The sequence below is a fragment of the Marmota marmota genome, unplaced genomic scaffold (assembly GCF_001458135.2).
Source record: "Marmota marmota marmota unplaced genomic scaffold, marMar, whole genome shotgun sequence".
NCBI lineage: Eukaryota > Metazoa > Chordata > Mammalia > Rodentia > Sciuridae > Marmota > Marmota marmota.
In genome coordinates this window covers 38,846,017-38,868,350 of record NW_026000082.1, presented here as the reverse complement: position 1 = coordinate 38,868,350, position 22,334 = coordinate 38,846,017, and the positions used below count along the sequence as shown (strand labels likewise).

General features: G+C 39.7%; 1 protein-coding gene across 5 annotated transcripts in view; it reads right to left on the bottom strand.

Moving 5' to 3' along the window:
• Nucleotides 1-22,334, bottom strand: part of Usp48 (ubiquitin specific peptidase 48) — a 67,268-nt gene that overhangs the window by 17,734 nt on the left and 27,200 nt on the right. For 3 of the 5 annotated variants that reach the window (XR_007352200.1, XM_048816120.1, XM_015485556.2), the window contains 11 exons: nt 19,617-19,796; nt 17,384-17,512; nt 16,540-16,689; nt 12,067-12,264; nt 10,412-10,526; nt 9,413-9,543; nt 6,375-6,446; nt 1,889-2,013; nt 1,601-1,723; nt 1,273-1,334; nt 909-1,019 (listed from right to left, as the gene is read on the bottom strand). Coding sequence is in view for 4 of the 5 variants with exons in the window: in XM_048816120.1 (XP_048672077.1) it covers nt 909-1,019; nt 1,273-1,334; nt 1,601-1,723; nt 1,889-2,013; nt 6,375-6,446; nt 9,413-9,543; nt 10,412-10,526; nt 12,067-12,264; nt 16,540-16,689; nt 17,384-17,512; nt 19,617-19,796 (1,396 nt within the window). In the remaining variant the exon portion in view is untranslated. The remainder of the gene's footprint in view (nt 1-908; nt 1,020-1,272; nt 1,335-1,600; nt 1,724-1,888; nt 2,014-6,374; nt 6,447-9,412; nt 9,544-10,411; nt 10,527-12,066; nt 12,265-16,539; nt 16,690-17,383; nt 17,513-19,616; nt 19,797-22,334) is intronic. The other 2 variants (XM_048816121.1, XM_015485557.2) reach the window with 1 other exon arrangement.

Sequence of the window (22,334 nt, the reverse complement as noted above, 5' to 3'; positions counted from 1 at the left end):
TAGCAGGAAGTATGTGGTCCTTCAATTATATTTGCATTGTGTGCCCCTGACACTGACAGTAGCATGTATTTATCTGTTTTATTATTAGAGATATTTTCCTAAATGTCTGGCATTTACAATGACAGGAGCAGGAGGGAAGTGGGTAAGAACACAGAAGAAAACATACATTCACACTCTGTTCCTTTAAATAAATTTAAAGAGCAATAAACTCCAATCCAGCACGGTCCTCGGGGCCTGGGGAAAATGACTGACCGCAGGCCTTATCACGCTGGCACATGCTCTACCACGAGCTACAACCAAGCTCGGGAATATTTTATTGGCGTCTTTCAATTTGTTCTCCCATGGCTTTCTGGCAATGTTGGAGGCACACCACCTTCTCTAACACAGTTAATTAAAAATTATTTAATAAAATAAAATGGCAACACCCAAAATCTCAGATGAGTTCTTCTGGGGGGCACATGGGGAGTAGAATGAAATTTTTTGGTACGAAACACTAGAACTCCAGATGGCCAGCTCTGCAGCTCTGCTCCGCTGCTATAACCCCAGCCTTTCTCTGTTCTCTGAAGCTTGGCAGCTGCAGGAAAAACAACTGTAACCAAGACTATGTTGATTCTGATTCTGGAAAAGATGTCTGCTAGAGGCAGCTTGGCGTGGAGTGGGGACAAGTCTGGTCAATAAGACAGGCGAGGAAGGGGTACAGGGCACACAACAGCCCAGGTAACCTCGGCCTTGTGGGAATAGTCTGTCCGTCTCTTCAAAGACAAGTGTTCACTCTATAGAACATCCAAAATACTGTAATTTAGTGAACTAGATTCTTAAAATAGACTGCTTATACTGAATGAGATGTTTCTAGAACATATTTTTTAAATCATTAGAAATAGACAATCAAAAGAAGGAAAGAAACTCACAGTTTAGAATCTTCTTTGGTCATAGAAGAAAATGTAAACATGAGTCCCCCATGGGGACATAGAAGGGCACTGTTCCCAACTGATGACACAGGGCTGCATCTGGTAGGCTTTCTATTCAGAAGAGACAAAGATGATAAATACCTCATGAACATAAGATTTCTTAAATAATTATTTAAAACTAAGAGATATATGTAAAAGGGTAATTAGTAATTCAATATTTCTTGAGATTATTTAACTTAAAAGAAAATTTTCAGTGTATGCTACTAAAAATAACCAAGAATGGTACTACAAACATAAACCATGAATGCTTAAAAAAAACACGAGTCAGCTCCAAGAAAGAAAATAGGAAATTTCTGGTTTCTACCTAACAAATTTCCGCCATTCTTCTACAAAGAACTGGGACACAATATAGAGGACATCCGTATCCTAGAACACACACACACAAAAAAAACAATCACAAAAAGAACACATTAATTCACCCCATTTTCACAAAAACCCCTCAAAGAACAATGTGGGTTTTTTTAATTCAAACTCTACAGTAAAATGGAAATAGCCCCTGCCCAGCAGCAGCATGGGAGAGCCCGGACGGGGCCTTGCACAAGGGGCAGGGAGCGCAGCTCCGGGCGGCTGTGAGACGCACTGGGTCCTGGCAAAGGCCTCAGCAAGGCTTCTGTGTGAGGCATGCGTTATACCTCTGGCCAGTTACTGAGACATGGTCGGTTTTTGTCCTGGAAGAGATTCGGAAGAGAAGTCTTTTGCTCGTTGGCAATCATCTTATGTAAGGCTTCGTTTTCTTCACCTTCTCTTTCTAAAATCTGAAAGAGAATGAAGCAATCAACTGTCTCTGCTGACAGCCCTGGCAGGCCTCCTCTGCTCACTCACTGGAGCACACCCCACTTCCCCGGGGACAGGGTGGGGGGCACGGGGCGGGGGAGAGGGGGCGGCAGGCCGCTCCTCCGTGTCAGTGGAGAGCACAGTACCTTGCACTGGGAGCAGCACTCTCTGTAACTTGGAAACTCAGGAGCCTTTGGAAAGTACTGTTGCAGTTTGCTCCAAGCCTCTTTAGAAACAAGTCTTCTTTCATTTTCTGATATGCACAACTCCCCTGATGTTTAAAACAACAACAACAAAGATAAAAAAAATGTATTTTTCATTTCTTAAATCTCAGAAAAATTCCAGAAAATCTGTTTCCTAATTCCTCGAACTTTAGAGAAATCCATATGTCCTATTTGTTATTTGCAAAAATCTGATTCACTTTGGGTACTGGCACACCTACATGCAACAAAAAACAAACAAAAACCCTCTAGATTTTTTATTTCACTTTAATTTTCAAAGAGCTACCCCTGACTCCAATTTTAAATCCTCATTCTAGGTTTGTGGTTGGAGAATCAAGAGACAGAAAACAAGTAAATAAGGCAAGAATCATACATTTTAAAACCTTTCTCCCTGCCATTAAGGCAGCAATAAAAGGGGGTTGGGCGGGGCAGGGACAACAGAGCCCTGACATTCACAGAACTTCATCTACACAACACTCAAAGGTCTGCACACTGTTCCCTGGAGACTTCACCGACTACCATTTGATAGTTACTGAAATCATCTTGCATTGAAATGATGGTTGTCACGGTTGGGCAGGCCTCACAGAACTATGGTCTAAGTTACCAATTCAAGCAAGCAACCTACTGATCAATCTGAAACCATCTCCAGTCTGGCTCTAATTTGCTATTTGCAACTTATTTTCAAGACCACTGCAACTTTCCAAAATCCCATGAGACAACAAGAATGACACCAGTCATGGACACCTGCATTTTCTCAGATCTCTGGAGTGCCAAGGTCCTAGCAACCTGAAACCCTAGCAGACCCTCCTCAGTTTACCGCTTCATTGGATACATTTAGCTTTTCAGGGACTTTCTCTCTGACTAATTGTGGTGATGTTTTCCATTCTTTCAGCGGTTCCCAAGAGACAAATTAGTGAACCACACTTCTCTTCAGGCACATGTAAGTTTCCCAAAGCATTTTTCTCTGTGCCTGTTGGCAAGGTACCTATACATGCATTAAGAGTAATAAAGCCAGTGAGTTTCTAAACACCTAATGCGTACCATGCAATATCCAGAGGGATGATCAGAAATGTGACCATACCATAGTCCAACCGCACAGGTCCATCTCAACCACACCCCATAATCCTAACACCTCAAAACTCAACTTCTCTACTTCTAGCCCTCATCTCTTACTGTGCTTTGAATAATCCCAAGAGAAGATGGTTGTTTTCATAAATTCATTAGGAGATAAATGAGATTATAATGTATTTTTATAAATCTTTCTGAGAAGGTTGTTCATTTTAACTTCTTGAATTAAAATCACTTACTCCAAAATGCCTTATTCTCAAGTATCATTAAGGAATTTGTTTTTTTAAAAAAATGTGTACAGGGCTGGGGATGTGGCTCAAGCGGTAGCGCGCTTGCCTGGCATGCGTGCGGCAAGGGTTGGATCCTCAGCACCACATACAAAGATGTTGTGCCCACCGAAAACCAAAAAATAAAATATTAAAATTCTCTCTCTCAAAAAAAAAAAGTGTACATCCCTTGTAGTGACACACAACACAGTCCAAAAAAAAAAAAAGATCAAGGTAGACTTGTACAACCTGATTCAGAAAGAACTTCAAGGTTCCCTTTTCCTTTTTATTTAAAAAAAAAAAAAAGAGAACACTTGCCTGGCAAGCCTAAGGTCCTGGGATTAAGCCCAGCACCAGCCCCCCGGACACCCCCTCCAAGCCCCCAAAAGGACTCTTTCTTTGAAATTTTGTGGTATAGTCTTATCTGATTCAAAAAAGAAACAATAGCGCGCGCGCGCGCACACACACACACACACACACATTTTAACGTATGAATCAGCACAGGGCTGGTGTGTAGCTCTGAGGCAGTGCACTTGCCTAGCACATGCGTTGCTCATAGGAATTGAAAAAACAATCCTTATTTCTGAAATTATTATCTTATTTATTTATTTTTATGCAGTGCTAGTGATTCAAAAGTTTGTGTTAATTTTTATTTGGGGGGTTGGTGGTTACCGGGGATTGAACCCTGGAGCGCTTTACGACTGAGCTACATCCTAAGTCTTTTTTATATTGTTGTTAATTATTATTTTAAAATGAGACAAGGTCTCCTTAGCTATTAGGGCCTCACTAAGATGATGAGGCTGACCTTGAACTTGTGATCCTCCTGCCTCAGATTCCTGAGTCACTGGAATTATATAAGTGTGAGCCACTGTGCCTGGCCAAGAAGTATTTTAATAAGTCATTTGCTGTAGTCTAAATGGTAATAAATAAAAAAAATCACTCTACTTAGCCGTGTTTCTAAATTTAACTTTATGTATATATTTACACATATACATATATATTCACACACACACACACACACATATTCTTTTTTAAAGGGTAGGATTTATTCAAGTGTGAAGGACAGAAACAGAATTCTTGCAGAGACAAGAGGGGACCCAATAGTCTGCTGCCCTCTCATTTAACCTACTGATTGTATGTGTACAACTTCACCACAATCAATTTTTCCATGTAATATACAAATTTTTAGACTAGTAGCCTGCAATAAAAAACATTTAAGTAATATTTCAAGAAAATGCCTACCTAACTCCAACTTTAAGTACTACCTCTCAATAAGATAAAACTAGTCATGAGGGATGCAAACATAACTGCATATTCTAATACTCAAAAGCTTCTGGAAAAAATAAAATAGACTTTAAAATGAGATTAGATTCTGGATAAACAGCCTCCCACCCCATAAAATCTAGTTCATACCATAACAACACTGGCAAAGAACATCCAAAGAGGAATGAAAAAGCCCCCAAACAAGAAGTAAACAACTTTGAAGCAAATGAGGTATAATAAACAAGGCAGGTAGGAGGCTCCTCCCTCCAGAGCGCAGGGGAATGAATATCCATGGATTGACCACACCTGCCACACTCAAACAAAATAAAAAAGAAACAAAACCTAACAAACTGATCGCAAGAATCTCCAAGACATTGATGCGTGAGGGTCTGTGGGCGGGACCCAGGGCCTTGTGCGTGCTACATGCACCCACTGAGGGCATCCCCAGCCTAAAGCCGGGTTTCAAAACCATGTTTATCTTCAGTGCCTCCTGAAACATCATTCAAGAGGTTTTCTTAAATATAGCAAACTACAACAATGAATGAAGAGAATAGAAGTAACAAAAATTTTTAAGGTTAAAAAAGAAGATGGATGAGACTTTAAAAAATAATAATTTTAAGTCAGCAAAATTGGGAAGCGTTCAGACCCACTGTAGTGCATGACCATCTGCCCCAACCCAGAAAGCAAGGGCATGTAAAAGTGGAGGGGTTAAAAAACAAAAGTCAGAAAATGGATTAAGTCTATTCAATTCTGGGAGCTATCCCTTGGAAATATCAGATGGCCAAGTATGGCACTGCCTAGCGCCGCCGAGCTCCAGGGGAAGCTCAAGACAGGAGCAGAGCAGGGGCGCTGAGGGGCAGACACTATGCAGGGGGCACCTGAGCTCACTGGGCGCTGCCTCACTTTCTGGCCATTCTGCAGACCCTGACATGACAAGAGGAGGGAAGGGAGGGGAGGACGAGGAGAAAGTGGCAGGTTGTTCTGCTGTGGCTAGCGTAGTTGGGCAGCACGAAGCCTGAAATGTGCCACAGCTCTCAGCACAGGTCACAACGCCCTCCCAGGCTCTGAGGTGGGCAACACTGACGTGGAAGCACCATTGTAAAAGTCTGTCTCTTTTTGGCTCTCCCTTCCCGTACTATCTACCCATGCTGCCACCACTCAAGCCACCTCCTCTGCACAGCTGTGCTCCTACTGTAGCCTAATGTGAAAAGGACAAATGGGGAGACAAGGTGGACCAATGAGAAGGACTTGAGCCTGGGGATCCAGAGAGTCCCCAATTACCACTCCAGAATGACCCCCACCTAGTTATGTGGGCCACAAATAAAAATAAAAATGTCGCTCACCTAGAAAGCTAAGGTTTAGTGAGGCAATCCAAGTGCCGGGGCTGGGGCTCAGCGGCAGAACACTTGCCTCGCATGTGTGAGGCACTGGATTCAATCCTCAGCATAACATAAAAAATAAAATAAGTGAAATAAAGGTATTGTGTCTTATCAAATTGGATGAAGGTGCAGACATGGTAAACAGTCTTCCTACCAAACTCAGAAGTTTTTAACATCACTAGGTGTCAAGAATCTGCTCCCTAGGGTTTCCTCTAAATACAGGTGAAACTGGAGATTATATTTTATGCAAGGTTAAGAAAAAACATGAAGGACTTACAAGCCAGGCAGGAGAACAGAATGTTAATGTTGAGCATGGTTCAGATCCAGCACACTACTGCACTGGACCTGGTACCTGGAACAGGTTGGGGACATCACGAAGACATTTACAATTGGCTAAGGTCAAACTTATAACAGTCTAACATGCTTCCAGCTTACCATGTGGACACAAAATGTCTTCATTAAAATTTAATTCCTCCTCCTCTTCTTTTCTTTCTTCCTTTGATTCATCTAATCAAAAGAAATACAGGTAACTGCTCTCACAGCTGAGGTGGGCAACAGCAGCAGACACGCTATTCCGCACAATTTGGAACAAAGAGAACTTTAAATGATTTTGAAAATTAGACTCAAGTAATTCCTACACAGTTCTGTTCAAAAGTATTATATTTCTCTCCCTTAAAAGGAATGAAAAATACGTCAATGACAGTTAGCTTTTTAATGATTTAGGTTATGCAAAAAAATGTGCCTTCCAATGTGAAAAATAATTTACATATCCTATTAATTCTAGTTAAAGTCTGCAGAATATTGGGCTATATACCAAGTTAGTCATCTTCATGACATGTCATTTTCACCTACCTACTCTTTTATGGATTGAACAGAAAGCTCCAAACGCAAACAAAATAAAAACTTTACATCAAACATACTATAAAAATTCTGCTTGCTTTTCCTGTTAACATTTCTCTTCCAATATCTGATTTTCCTGCTTTACCTACACACTAAAGCATTACCAATTAATAGTTATTGTATCTAAAAAGAACAAATCTTAAATATAAATATTTTTTAAAAATAGTCCTTGATGAAATCTGTATTTCTAAAGCAGACTCAGAATAAATTTTATAGTTGTATACATTGGGACCATGAATAAAGAAATCTTGAGTATTGGAGATCACAATAAAATACTCTTTATACATGCAAAGACCACTTGCTAACCAACAAACACCTCTAATGTGGCTATGGGTGTAGTAGTGTGGTAGAATGATTGCCTATCATGCATGGCCCTGGATTTGATCCAATCACTGCACAAAAGCAAAGGAAATAAACAACAACAACAACAACAACAAAAAAAAAACGGGGCTGGGGTTGTGGCTCAGTGGTAGAGTGCCCGCCTAGCATGCACAAGGCACTGGGTTCGATCCTCAGCACCACATAAATGTAAAATAAAGATATTGTATCCACCTAAAACTTAAGAATATTAAAAAAAAAAAAAAAAAAACTCAAGCAGAACCAGGCAGAGTCCTCTGTGGGAGATAAGGCAAAGGAATCGTAACTTTGAGGTCAGTATGGGCAACTTAGTGAGACCCTATCTCAAAATAAAATACTTAAAGGGCTGGGGATGTGGCTCAGTGGTCCTGGGTTCAATGCTTGGGGTATGGGGTGGGGTGCTAGGGCTGCAGTTAAGTGGTGGAACACCCCTGGGTCCCATCCATAGTATTACAAAACAAAACAAACCGCACACCCCCTGGGGGGGGATACACAGAGAAGAGAGGTTGGGAGGAGGGAGAGGGAAAGGGAGGGAGACAGGCAAACAAAACATGTGACCAGATAACTGTTGTCACACACAAATATGAGTAACTAACTTTTCCCCCTGAGAAAATAGTCAATCTCAATAATTTTTTAAAAACATAAATCTCAACACTTCTAAGTCAGTTTCTTATGTCAGACTTATAAAAATTAATGTGACTGCTATATTGTATTGAAAAAAGGATACAGAAACAAAATCTTAATATGCTTTATGAAGGAGACTCATTAACATGTACCAATGTGTCAGAATGTAGCAATTTTCTTTTCTTTCTTTCCTTCATTTTTTAAATATTTATTTAGTTGTAGATGAACACACAGTATCTTTATTTATTTTTATGTGGTGCTGAGGATTGAACCCAGTGCTTCACACATTCGAGGGAAGAGCTTGACCACTGAGCTACAGCCCAGCCCCTTCCTTTTCTTTTTTGATTGAACCCAGGGCCTTATGCATGCTAAGCAATCACTCTACCAACTGAACTACATTCCTAGCCCACTAGGTAGCAATTTTCTAATCCAATAATTTCTTGGATTTGATCTCAGAAATAACCTGAAAATGTGACAAAAATATAGGTACAAGAATACACTGCTTCTGATCTTCACATACTAATTATAAAAAGCTGAAACAGAGTTGGGTAAATAAATATAATACATTCACTCCATGAAATTCAACCAATATATTTTTTAAAAACTACATTATTGTGACAGGGAGAGGTGCATAGGTGTGCTTGTGACAGGGAGAGGTGCACAGGTGTGCCTGTAAGAACTGTTATTAAAAGCCACTATTTAGCAGGGTGCAGTGGAGCACGCCTGTAATCCCAGAGGCTCAGGGAGCTGAGAAGGGAGGATCATGAATTCAAAGCCAGGCTCACCAATGTCAAGGCACTAAGCAACTCAGTGAGACTCTCTCTCTAAATAAAATACAAGATAGGTAGGGGTGGGGATGTGGCTCAATGGTGGTAGTCCTCACCACCACTACCACAAAAACCCCTCTATTTACAGTGACTGTGTTCTTGTGTACTAAGTGCTGATTATAAAATAAAATTTAATGATTTTATTTGCACAATTTCGTATTTGAAAACATTTTCAGATTTCTCAGGTGTCTCTGAAGAACTTACAAGCAAACAGCTATTTGAAAGCTGCCCTCTCCCCCAGTGGAAAGCGCACAAGTTCACATGCATTTTCTTGACCAGGGCAACCCATGAGTGTGGCACCTAAACCAGAAACTAAAATGCACTGAACTGATAAAGCCTTTGCAATATGCAACAGACTCCCTAGAGCTGGGTCAATGTCAAACATAACTGGTCATAAATGAATTCCACATGGAAAGGAGTCTGCTGAATTTCAAAAGTTTATATATCTCTTATTTATCTGAGCACTGTGGAACACAACTTTAATCCCAGTGACTGGGAAGGCTAAGAAAGGAGGATTGCAAGTTTAAGGCCAGCCTTGGCAACGTAATTGAGACTGTGTAAAAGGACTGTGGGATATAGCTCAATGGAAAAGGTCCCAGGATTCAACTCCCAGTACCTACCAAAACTTTTTATTTGCCCTTGCCTCTTTCTGAGATATTTAGATTGAATTAAATAAAAAAAAAGTCTTCAAATTACATAGATGGGTATTAAACCAACTTTACCATAAACACACATGTTTAATTTCACAATGAGCTCCCGCGGTACCTTTACTGAAGGTGCTGCCGTTCACTTTCCCGTTGCTTTGGTCTGCTTCACCATCTGGCTCGTCTAGTTGCTCAAGCGCTAGCTGACGCCAACTCCTCAAGGAGGATTTCCCCACCCAAAATCCATCAGTGCTGTGGAACATAGTGAATGCTAGAATCATCCTAATGTTCTCCTCCATTCTGGGTCTGAGAAGGCCGCCCCAAAAAGAATCCCATTCAAAATCAGCTGCGGTGCAGTTTTCCTTAACCCACTTCCTCCTTTTGACCAACTCAGGCCTCACTACACAGACCTGCAGGTATCCAACAGCTTGTTTCCATCCTATCCTACTTCTCCTACCTCCTATTTACATTTATACTAATTGAGCCAATAACATAGGCACATTCTTTACTTGGTTCTACTCCTATTCACACAGCTGTGCGTTCCACCTGCCGCGCAGAACTCCACTGCGCCTGCACCACAGCACATCACCCAGCAGGCTGTTTGTGAATGACCCAAGATAGTCAACTATATTAATCTTCATTGGAGAGAAATTAATTTACTTCTCAATTATCAAAATTTCATCCATTAATGATGTCCCTGAGCACAAAGGTGCCCTATAGGTGGGGCCCAGCATACTCCAATGTGCTGACCTTCTCTGATGAGATGCCCCACTGGGCTCCAGTGATTGCCATCCTACTTCAGCTTCCCACAGGGGTCCTCAATACCAGCCACTTCACAGGCTTCACAGAAGAAGGGGACTGAGCAGCCCCCACCCCATCAGGGCTTCAGAGCCACATTCTGCTCCTTCCTCCCCAGTGGATGGAAGCCGCAAAGAGCGGCTGACTTGACACTCATGTTGTCACTAGGCCACTAATAACTGCACAACTTAACTTTTGATCTAGTTTTGCCATCTACTTCAACCTTCTTTTGAAAACCCAAACTTTTTTTTTTTTAAATAAGATGCTTCGTTATTACTTCTAGATTTTCAGTTTACCATGATCAATGTGCTGTGCAACGTACCCCTTTACTGTTGCTTTTAGAAGATTATTAACAGTTTTGTAATCTTCATTTAGCTGGTTCTTCAGGCGTAATACACGACAGCGCTCAACTACACATTCCTTACACAGGGCTTTCACTGCAAGCGAGAAAGAGTGAAAAGAAACTCTTCATTCACACACGCTTCCTTAGGAAAAGGCTGTAGACACTTCATAAACGGGGGGATTCTAAACTGTGACAAACTTTGGCAATATAGCACACGGGTATATATCTTAAATTACTTTGGTGATTTAGGTTTCAAGACAGCAACTGTTACCTATATGAAGAGACAAAATGTTTTAGTTTGCTCTAGTTACTTAAAAACAAAGTATAATACATTACAAGGTTTAGATGCAAATTTGATGATAATCAAATAATTAAGGCTGAGGGAAGTCATCACATCTGACAACTATAAATAGAAGGACCTTTGTATAGAGGTGATCCTCTAAGCAGAGACTACTAAAAGAAACAGGGCCTGACTAAAATATGCAAAACTTCAAGGAATCATATGAAATGGGATTCTATGGAAAGACTTTTCCATTGCTCTTTGTTCCTTTGAACAGCTTATTAATTTCACCAGATTTAGAATGGAAATTTAGAAAGCAAAACTCCAGGTGTGTATATAAGGACAGAAGTCTGTAGTTAAATGTCAGTTAGGAGTAACTTATAGCCAGGCACAGTGGCACACACCTATAATCCCAGCAGCTCAGGAGACTGAGGCAGGAAGATCATGAGTTCAAAGCCAGCCTCAGCAAAAGCAAGGCACTAAGCAACTCAGTGAGACTGTCTCTAAATAAAATCCAGAAAAGGTTGAGTTTTCAATTCAATTCCCAGCACCGCCCCCCAAAAGGAAAGAAAGTTGTACACAATCAGAAAACAGCATTTACTTCAGAAAGAGGGAGACTGCTGTGCCTCCTTTATAATCTACAGAGGGACCAGTGTTGCCAGTTCTTCACTGAAAATAAAATGTTTCAAGGAAAGTAAGCAGAACCAAGAGGTCACAGACACCTGGCTATACAGAGTTCTACCATTCAAGGTAAAATCAAGCAGTTGCTACTCGTAAACTAAGTAACAACCAGCAGCGTAGATGGTTACCTGAGTACCACTCCACAGCCTGTCAGAAATCCCCTAGAGCCTGGGGGGACTGGGATATAGAATCGACCAAAGTTTCAAATACTTTGAAGAGAATAATGGAAACCCACAAACTACCACAAGACAGTTTTCTCTAAAGGGTCCTATTTTATTTACTTGGTACAGTGGGGGTCGGAGGGGGCATCATATAAACTTCCTCTAATAACACTCCTAAACATCTACTTTATTTCACAAATCCTTCTTCCAAATTATAGGAACACTTGGTCTAACTGTGTCAAATCACCAGACCCCAATTCATGAGGCCCACATGCACTCTTTCTTTTTTTCTATACCAGGGATTGAACCAGTCAGGGGCGACTGACCACTAAGTCACATCCCCAGCCTGTTTTTATTTTTGCTAAGTCACTTAAGGCCTCACAACCTTGCTGAGGTTGACTTTGAACTTGCAATTCTCCTGTCTCAGCCTCCTTAGCCATTTGGATTATAGGCGTGCACCTCGGTGCCTGGCCCACGTGAACTGTGGATGCTGAAAAGAAATCTGGAGTTACCAGTTAGTCTTGGGCCTCCTCCGTATCGACTGTAGAAAATGTCAGCGGCATACTCAGATATTCTCTTCATAATTGAAATTTTGTCAGGGTGAAGCTTGTCGTGGGAGCACAGGCAAGCGTGATTATCAATAGGCTTGGTGGGTGTCGACTCATCCAGCCACTTCTGAAGCCATTCCAGGGAGACAAACTCATAGGGCTCTGAGGAAGAAAGCAACAGAAAGACACTATGTATTTTTACAGTGTTTGTACTAAAAGATATAGTCACTTTCCTCAAAAGACAATGCACTGTCCAAAGTTAGCAAAATCAGTAGGATCATTGCTCGGAGTGGTCTAAGGAGCAAGGCGAAGCCCCAATTAATCATCTCCTCTGCTTTAGGGGCCAGTGTGAGAGTCTGCACAGCGCCCTATGAGATCGGCTGGTATTATTAACCCCATTCTACAAGACGCATCCACACAGAGAAGTGTCTTGCTTGGTAGCACAGCAGAGCTTTGATCAGGACACCCTCGTGTGGAAACTACAAGTCATGCTCCACACTGGCTCATAAATCACACAACTTCATCCCTCACTAGGTTTATTTCATCAATTACTTTTATAAACACTTTTCACGAATGCGTGATATACATTTGAAAATTAAAAAAGAAACAAGACTGAGCTCCAAGTTACCAATTATCGTCCTCCTCAGTTACAACCGCATTTTACAAGCCTATTTCAACTACTGGACTTTTCTGCATCCAAAATAATATTGGTGTCAATTAAAAAAAGTTATATCCCCCTTCAAAATTGATGTCATGATCCACTCATCTCATTATTATTTCAAGAAAGTAACATTTTCAACAAGTTCCAGGGTAAAGTACACTGGAAGTGAATTATGATCAATTTTTCAGTTGCAAAAATTTAAAACCAAACATCTCAAAACGAATTCGAATTTGGAGAAAGGGAATCCCAGCATTCCCTAAAAGTCAAAATTAAAAATAAAGGGACAGCTTTTGATTACTTACAAAGGTCTCCAGTGAGTCCCAGCATAAAACATAGAAGAAAACATACAGAGGTTGAATTCACGTGTTTGTATTAGATGCTACTTTTGGTGCGATTTGAGGGGCATATGCTTCAATACAAAGCTATTTTGACCAACTTTACACTTCTAAGAGTTATATGTCTAGAAAACTAACTTCCACTGTAGACTTGTCAGTCTTTACAAAAACAAAATGTGGAACTGTCAGATCTCTGAGCTAAAACTGGACATCATCAAGGAGCTTTCAACTGGGAGGCTCTAAGATAGGCACTGGAGGAAGAGCACAGGACCTCCTGTTGGGACCAAAGTCTAATCCAAGTTCTGCCAATGAGAAACTGAACTTGAGCAAGTCACTTAAACTCTATGCTTCAGGTCTTTTATTTGTAAAATGAAGGTAATAATACCTGCCTTCTACCTACCTCACAGGGATGTTGTTGAGTGTAAAAGATAAGATATATGAAGCATTTTGAGCTTTTTGGAAGGAAAGAGATATAGAAAAGTTAATTATGCATTCACACAACATATAAACCAGGAGACCTTAAGATGTGGTACAGGTCACATAGTTCTGGCATCTTATAACATGGTAAGATCAATTATTTTCTAAATACCTCCAATTTTTTATTTGTCATTTATGCAGTTTAACCTGCAAGGACAGAGCACACTGGGTATATCTCAAGAATGTAAAGATAAATGAGCACTAAGAGGGAAATAAAAGGCTCAGTATCTCTAATCTTGCCCCAGGTATATCACATAGATTAAAATTATGAGTCATCTGAAGACTCTCAAAGAAGGGTAAATCAGATTATGATACAGAGCAACTATACAAGAAAATTTACTAGATGTTCTGGTCTACCCAAGCTAGAGAGAGTGAAGAGAGGGCAATGTCTACTTTGCCAACTAAAGAATAAAACCATCAGAAACTACTCATTATAAGGAAAAGAAATATAGGAAAATTCAAGTGTATGTAATTCCTTTCCCAGGAGGTATCTGCTGGAATCCAGGCCCAGGATGACCCTAAACATCTTTGAGTCAAAAAGGCAGGTACTTTTAACATCTTCCAATCCCCCGTTAGAGACCTATTGAAAACTTCCGAACAAAGCTTATTGTTCTAGCTTTTAAATAGGTCAATATAAGATACAAAGTTTTAGAAAAAGTATGGTTTTATAGTAAGAACAGAAGAGAGCAGAAACTGTGATCTAACACCACACTGATTATTAACTCAGCCATTTTCCAGATTTCATTTTAGTGTGCTGGGGGACCCATGAAAGAAGAGTGGCTGTGTTCACAAGGTCTTTCCATTTTTAATTTATTTTTAAGAACTGTATGGATCTCTCCAAGAGTGTCCCTGAGAACAGGGGTACAGCACAAGGCTTATTTAAATAAGACAGACTTTGTGGCAAAATTATTATACTACAAATGTTTCTCTCCCTAAAAAAAAAAAAAGACTCAGTAGCAAAGCTCTCAAAGGTGGCCCCTAGTATTTTTCATGCAGTCAACTGCTAAAGTATTGCCTTCCAAAGGCATGCAGCCAACTCCCAGGAAGGAGACCACTCTCATGGTCAAGGTGAGGATACCAGACTGTATGTCATCTCAGTGCTTGAACCAGGAGAGCAACTGTTAAAACATTTACTGAAGGGAAATAAAACAAAACAAAACAAAAACCTCTCTGAACCAAAGTTAAAAAAAAATTTTTTTTTTTGAATGCAACAAATTTTCTTTTGGAAAGATACAAGCCTAGAACAATCACAGTATCAAAGATATTTGAACAGTCACAGTACCAAAAATATTTGAAACACTTTACCTAGAAATAATTTAAGTATGTTTCAAACTAAATAATTAAATAACAAGAGCCAAAGGGTTCATATCCTCCGAGATATTAGGATAACTGGCCCTTTAAAAAATATGTTCACAAAGATTTAGAAAATGCATAATAAAGACTTTGGCAGCACAAAACCATGGTCATTGACTTTGAGATTTTTACATCATTTTAAGGACAACGTAACTTCCCACAATTCAAATTATTACTAATGGACAAAAATATATATAGAAACCTTGTAGTTGATAAAAGTGTAGATAACATGGAGAAATACTCTAAAAACATAAGCACAGGTTCTTATACACTAACTAAAACAGCCATGGGAAGCACAGTGATAATTTGACATATAACATCTTTGGACCGTATAGTTTATAGAGTGGTTCACAATATTGACAGCATTTCTTTCTTTCTTTCTTTTTTCTTTGTTTAGTGCTGGAATCGAACTCAGGGCCTCTTGCGAGCCAGGCAAGCAGTCTACCACTGAGCTACACCCCCAGCCCTCACAACAGCATGTCACTTTAGATCCAGGAAGTCTTTTTCTCTTGTGCAGAATTCAGGAAACTGTGAATCAAGTTCAGAAAACAGATTTCTAGGTCCCAACTCCTTTGAACAAGGCGGATAAATTTAGAGGTGTGAATCATGGGTTCGTTTCCAAATAATTTCCTGTTGAATTATCAGTCCAATTCTTTAGGATAATCCCAACCCTCGAACAGCGTTCAAGTAACAGGTTACAAAGAAGGGTCAGAATCAAATGAAGAAGCAGTTTGAAAAGAACTTTTAAGAACTTTTTTTTTAAGGTGCTGGGGATTGAACCCAGGGGCTTGCGCATGCTAGGCAAGAGCTCTTCCACTGAGCTAAACCCTAGCCCCTAGAAAGATTTTTAAAAAGCTATTGTTAAGGCAATTTGTAATCATCTTTGTTTAAAGGTGTAACTGTAATTGAAAAATTAAGAGATCAAAAAGAGAAAACCATAAGTTCAAGCTGCCTAGAACTAAGTTGCCTTCCATCAGCTACAATTAAATATGGGGAACTCCTGTCTGTGAAATGACAAACATAACTTATAACCAAAGGCATGTTAGCCTTCAAAAGGTTGGTTTCCTTTTTGAGACACTGCATACATTTGGATAAACAGTAAAAAAGGATGGCTGGATTATGTGCACTAATCTAAAGAAATCAATGAACTAGAAAACTATTCTATCCCCCTTGTAACATTTAGTAATAAATTTCAAGTTAATCAAATACTATAAAAACCATACTCATAAAAATATGCCTATTAATACTATTAGGGCACAAAATATGCAAAGAAACAAAACAGACAAACTGCTTCCAGAGTAATGCAATTAGATATGTCTTTAGAAACAAATGCATATCTCGCCAAGTGGAAAAATCTACAGAAGTCACGCCTGCAGAGTGCTGGCCTACACCTTACAATTTATTAACAGCTTCCCAATTTTAAAGTACATGATAATGAGAACTGTAGGGAATGCTACACATCATGTTATTACTGGTTTACATAGTAATTTCAAACGTATAAACTGCTTAAGTGGGGTATAGAAAGGGCAGGAAAAAGTCTACATTTTTTGTGAACATAAACAACACAAGGCACTTAATGACAACAGTGCTGTCCTAGAATATCTTACAGACCAGCTCCAGCAGGTAACCTTTGGTACAGCTCCTTAACCTCTTCGTGTTTTGCTTTTCCTTTATCCACACTTTGCTTACGCATCTCAGCCATTTCAATACACCATTCCTCAAACTTGGAATTATCCCGATCTACCAGCTCTTGAAGAAAGGCTATTCAAAACAAAAAGACAAAAAACAACTTTATAATTCAGGTAGTAATGTGGATAAAGATATCAAGTATCAGCTAAAGCTTTGAGACAACTTCTTACTATGGTCTCCCATTCTGGTAGAAACCGTCAATAACACTAGAAAAATCCCCTTCTACCTACTACTACGTGTGCTTGTATGTGTGCGTGTGTGTATGGTGCGGGGAATTACACCCCAGGGCCTTGTACATGCAAAGCAAGCACTCTAGCAATTAAACGATATCCCCTGCTCCCTACCTACTTCTCTATGACATGCCAGTCACCTAGAACCACCAAATGGCTCAAAAACACCACTTTGAAACGGATGATGCCACAGAGGTTGGCACAGAACTAGGAAAGCCAACAGAAGACTGCCTTGGGCAGTTAGTAACTCTTTGTTCTATAAACTGAACAAGATAAAACCAAAAGTCCTGATTACCTTTGTAGACTGCTTTTGCCTTTCTTTGGAGTGGGGGTGGGGAAGGTAATGGAATAGTCCTAAGGCTCTTTATTTCAAAAGCTCACTACTTTAAAAAAAATTTTGTAATTATTCTTTCATTTCACTAACATTTACAACATGGAAACAGCTTATCATGATAAAAAGAATCTCTGCTTATCATTAACCTTTGATGATGTCATTCCAAAACACATTCCTGGTATGATCAAAGGAAAGGGATTACCTGGAACTTCAACCATCGTGTTGGGCTTTTCTTGTGTCTGCAGCCGATAAACCAACATGTATGCATTTCGAGAGCAATGCGTTCCTTTGCCACACTTTGGTTTTCGGGTCTGGGACTTAGAAGGTTCTGCTGAGGTAGAAAAAAAACAGAAGAAGACTTAACTAGAATGCCCTCAGTCTATTTGTTCATCATTGTGGTGGGGCACTGTAAAAACAATTCCAAAGATACTTTAACATGAATCTAAAACATTCAAAGTCCACAGCAGGTTCTTAAGAACTACTTAAATTTATGGTGAAAAATAAAGGATTTTTAAAAATGCAAAGGGAAACTAAAGTTGTTCACCATTCTTCCACATAATACCTGAGTAAAAAAGTTGGAAGAGCACTATACTACTGTAGGGAGCACACAGAGGAAAGTGAAAATGTTCGTCTCCACCTGAAGAGCATCATTACCTTCTATAACACAGAATATAAAATAACTCAAACAAGTTCAGGATGGAATACAGTAATGAATGTTGAAGGCATTTTTTTTCCTCCCTTTTGTGCACCAGGGATTGAACCCAGAGTATCACACATGCTAAAATAAGTGATCTACCACTGAGCTAACTTCTAACATTTTAGGACTACCTACATGTAGAAGATAGGACAACATAAAGGGACTTTTAATCGTATAACTCTCTGACTAAAATGAGTATTAAAGAAGACTCAAATAGCTGGGTGCCAAAGCATATGCCTGTAATCCCAGCAATCCGGGAGGTTGAGGTAGGAAGATTCCAAGTTCAATGCCAGCCTCAGCAACTTAGCAAGACCCAGTCTCAAAATGAAAATTAAAAAGGACTGGAGATTCAGCTCAGTGTTTAAGTACCACTGGGTTCGATCTCTGGATCAAAAAACAACACACACTGAAGGGGCTGGGGATGTGGCTCAAGTGGTAGCGCGCTCGCCTGGCATGCGTGCGGCCCGGGTTCGATCCTCAGCACCACATACAAACAAAGATGTTGTGTCCGCCGAAAAAACTAAAAAATAAATATTAAAATTCTCTCTCTTTCTCTCTCTTTCTCTCTTACACACACAGATATCCTGTTGGTTCTGTTAAAAAAAAAAGCCACACTGAAAAGTGAGGCATACATACTTACAAAGATATAACTCAATTGTGTTCCCAGGAAGAATCCCACAATAAAAAAAGTATATAAATGGGGGATGGGCTTATAGCCCAGTGTAGAGTGCTTGCCTAGTACATGTGAGGTACTGGATTCTATCCTCAGCACCACATGAATAAATAAAGGTATTGTGTCCATCTACAGCTAAAAAATAAAAAATTTTAAAAATATATATAATGATTATTAAGAACTGAGTATTCCCTATGTAAAACAGGAAGATTGCGAAAAGTCTATAAGCATGTAAATGTGATTTAAAGTTAGAAAGTCCTTCTCCAGAATGTAGTCAGAGCCTGAGTAGACACAGAGACAATCATATGCCTTGAGAGCACCCTAACTGCAATGCTCCTCCCTGTGGACACCAAGGAAATCGGGCTCTAACCCATTAAACAGTAGTGGCAGGTGACTCAGGCATACTCCCATTCCTTTTCTCCTGTTCAGATTCCTCAACCCAAATGACAGGGATGAGGAGAAGTTGCCGAAAAGCTTGGGTGAGATGGCTCTACCTGGAAAGGGTGTCCACAACTTGGAAGTAAACGGGTACTTTGGCCAAAGACAATGGAAACAAGGAGAGCAGTGCAAGGAGCTTTTTTCCACAGATCTGGCCACTGCACAACACAGGCAGCTGGCTCCCCAGAGGCACCACATCACACTTGAGAAGGGATAACACACTCGACAGGAAGAATGAAGCCCTCTCTCCCAGAATTAAATATCTTGACCCAAGGAAAAGAACAACAAATCCTACAACATTGAGTATACTCTTCATCTTTTTCAGCTTAATTCCCACAATCCTCACCTGCCCCATGAAATAAACCTGGTAAGAGAAAAATTAATTATTTGCTATTGAGTTTTCCTGAAAACGATATTATGGAACCATCTCTACAGCAAAACAAGTTTTCTTTTAAAAGCAGACATTAATAAGAAAAACTTCCAGTGATTTTACGAACACTTCAATGCAGATATCCTTGATAGTCCACGACAATCTTGGGCCATAATAATGTATCACAAATATTTCCAGTAAAAAAAAAAAAAAATAAGTTATATTTTAAAAGGGCACTCACAACTTAAAGGTTTTACCTAGATCTTCCTCAATCCCTAGTTGTAATTTCTTCCCCTCCATCTTTTCAATATCTTCATCATTAAATTTATACCATTCCCCAGACTGTGGATCTTTCACATGGGCGATGTAGTGGCCGGAATAAGCACTCACTCCTCTGTGTATGAGGACTGCACTGAGTTCATAGGCGTAAGACCCACCTACAGAAGGAGAGAGAACATAAAGAAATGTCAGCTAACAATATTTCTTACATGCAAGCATGAATTGTGATGAATACAATTCCTTGAGTCTATCAAAATTCAACGCATGTCACCTAAGATTTAAAAAAAAAAAAAAACTTTTTAGTTTTACAAAGTAACGTAGAAGACAGCATCTTAACAGCCTGCTCTTGGGATCTCCATTCCCTCTATAAATTCTACCGATAGATATTACAGAATACTATAAATTCTACCAATGTCTTCTGGGCAGTAGGGTTGATAAGTTACCCGGCAGCCTAGCTGTGCTACACACTTACCACGAAAACTGCTGCTACTCTCCATGCTACAAATATTGGTTAAAAAACACAACAATCAGATGTAATAGTAAAATGAGAAGACTATCATTAAAAGATAAATGTACAAAAAGACTGGGGGAAAGTAATTAAGAAAAACTGCTTTCAAAACAGGCAAGCCATTGGTCAAAGGGTACAAATTTCTAGTTATGATAAAATTAAGTTCCAGGGATCTCAAATAGCATGGGAGATGAGACGTGTAAATTAACTCCATGGTGCTAAATAATAGCTTCACAAAACACATGTATCATAAGACAGTATATCTTAAGGTCATACAATTTTATTTTCCCATTATGCTTCAATAAAGCTGGAAAAAATAAAATATAAACATATGTAGGCAAGACAATTAGAAAAGATACAAGATGACACTGTTTGGTCAATGCTATCTCTCATCCTACAGCAAGAAGTTCCAATGGAATTTTGATTCAGGAGGAAAAAAAAACGAGAAAAGAGAAAACATTGAGAATTATGGTGAATCTGCACTGAGATTTCTTCATAAGATTTTTACATTCTGATGCCATTTTAAATGAATAAAACCTGCAGATTACAGCCTTTATGTTATACGTGTGATTTATTCAAGAAAACACTATGTGTGCATCAAAATTTTAGCAATAGCCGGGCTTGGTGGTGAACATCTAAAATCCCAGAGACTTGGGAGGCTCAGTCAGGAGGAGCTAAGCAACTCACTGAGACTCTGTTCTCTAAATAAATTACAAAATAGGGGCTGAAGATATGACTCAGTGGTCAAATGCCACTGAGTTCAATTCCTACCACCCTGGACCCTGCCAAAAATTTTTTGGCAGTGATTGAACACAGTTGTGCACACATGTCACCCCAATAATTTACGAGGCTGGGAAAAGAGGTTCACATGCCTAACAACTCAAGGAATGCCCTCAGCAACTTTGTGAGACTGTCTCAAGATTAAAATATAAAGGACTAGAGATACAGCTGAGTTGGAGCACCCTTGGGTTCAATAACCAATACAAAAAGGGGGAAAAAAAGGATAACATATGCTTTATTAAAAACCAGAATAAGGCTGGAGTTTTGGCTCAAGTGGTAGAAAGCTCACCTAGCATGTGTGAAGCACTGGGTTTGATCCTGAGCACCACATAAAAATAAAATGAAGGTATTGTGTCCACTTAAAACTAAGAAATATATATTAAGAACCAGAAAAAGAGGCCAGGCATGGTGGCACATGCCTGTAATCCCAGCAGCTCAGGAAGATGAAGCAAGAGAATCACAGGTTTAAAGCCAGCCTCAGAAATTTAATGAAGCAGAAAAGTAACCTAGTGATCCAGTCTCCAAAAAAAAAAAAAAAGAAAAGAAAAGAAAAAAGGAATGGGGATGTGGCTCAGTTGCTAAGTGTCCCTGGGTTTGGTCACTGGCTTGAAAGAAATTGGGGGGTGGGGGGTCAGGACCGACAGAAAGCGGGGCTGAAATTACCTTGATGGCAGAACAAGATATACATCTAGCTTAAGTGAAGTCCGGTTCCATCCCCAGCACTACAAAATAAAAATAGAGTCCAGGGATGCACACCTATAAGCCCGGCTACTCAGGAAGCAGAGGCAAGAAGAGCAAAAGTTCAAGGACAGCCTGGGCAACTAAGACTATGTGAAGGGGCTGGGGATGTGGCTCAAGCTGTAGCGCGCTCGCCTGGCATGCGTGCGGCCCGGGTTCGATCCTCAGCACCACATACAAAGATGTTGTGTCCGCTGAAAAACTAGAAAATAAATATTTAAAAATTCTCTCTCTTTAGAAAAAAAAAAAAAGACTATGTGAAAACAAAAAATAAAAAGGGTTAGGGGAACAGCTCAGTTGTAGAGCGTTCCTGGTATAGTCAGTCAAGCCAAAACTGATTTCACAACCAATTTCTGGACTCTAAAAGCCAATAACCCAATAGACTTCCCTAATTCCACACAATAACCTGAAGAAAGGAGAAAAGAAGCAAACTAGGTGAAGTGTCCAGAGCCATATTCATTCATTCAATGAATATAACAACAATGAGGCCAAGAAGCAATGTTTGTAGCAATTTCCTTCTGTGCATGTGGAAAATTTAAACCACAGTATTGACAGAGCATCACATCTGAAAGCTTATTTATTTGTTCAACACAATCTTCCCCAAAACTTCAATTTCTTTAAAAGTTTTTTTTTTTTTCTGCTTATTTCTATTGTAAGCTGCCTCTAAATC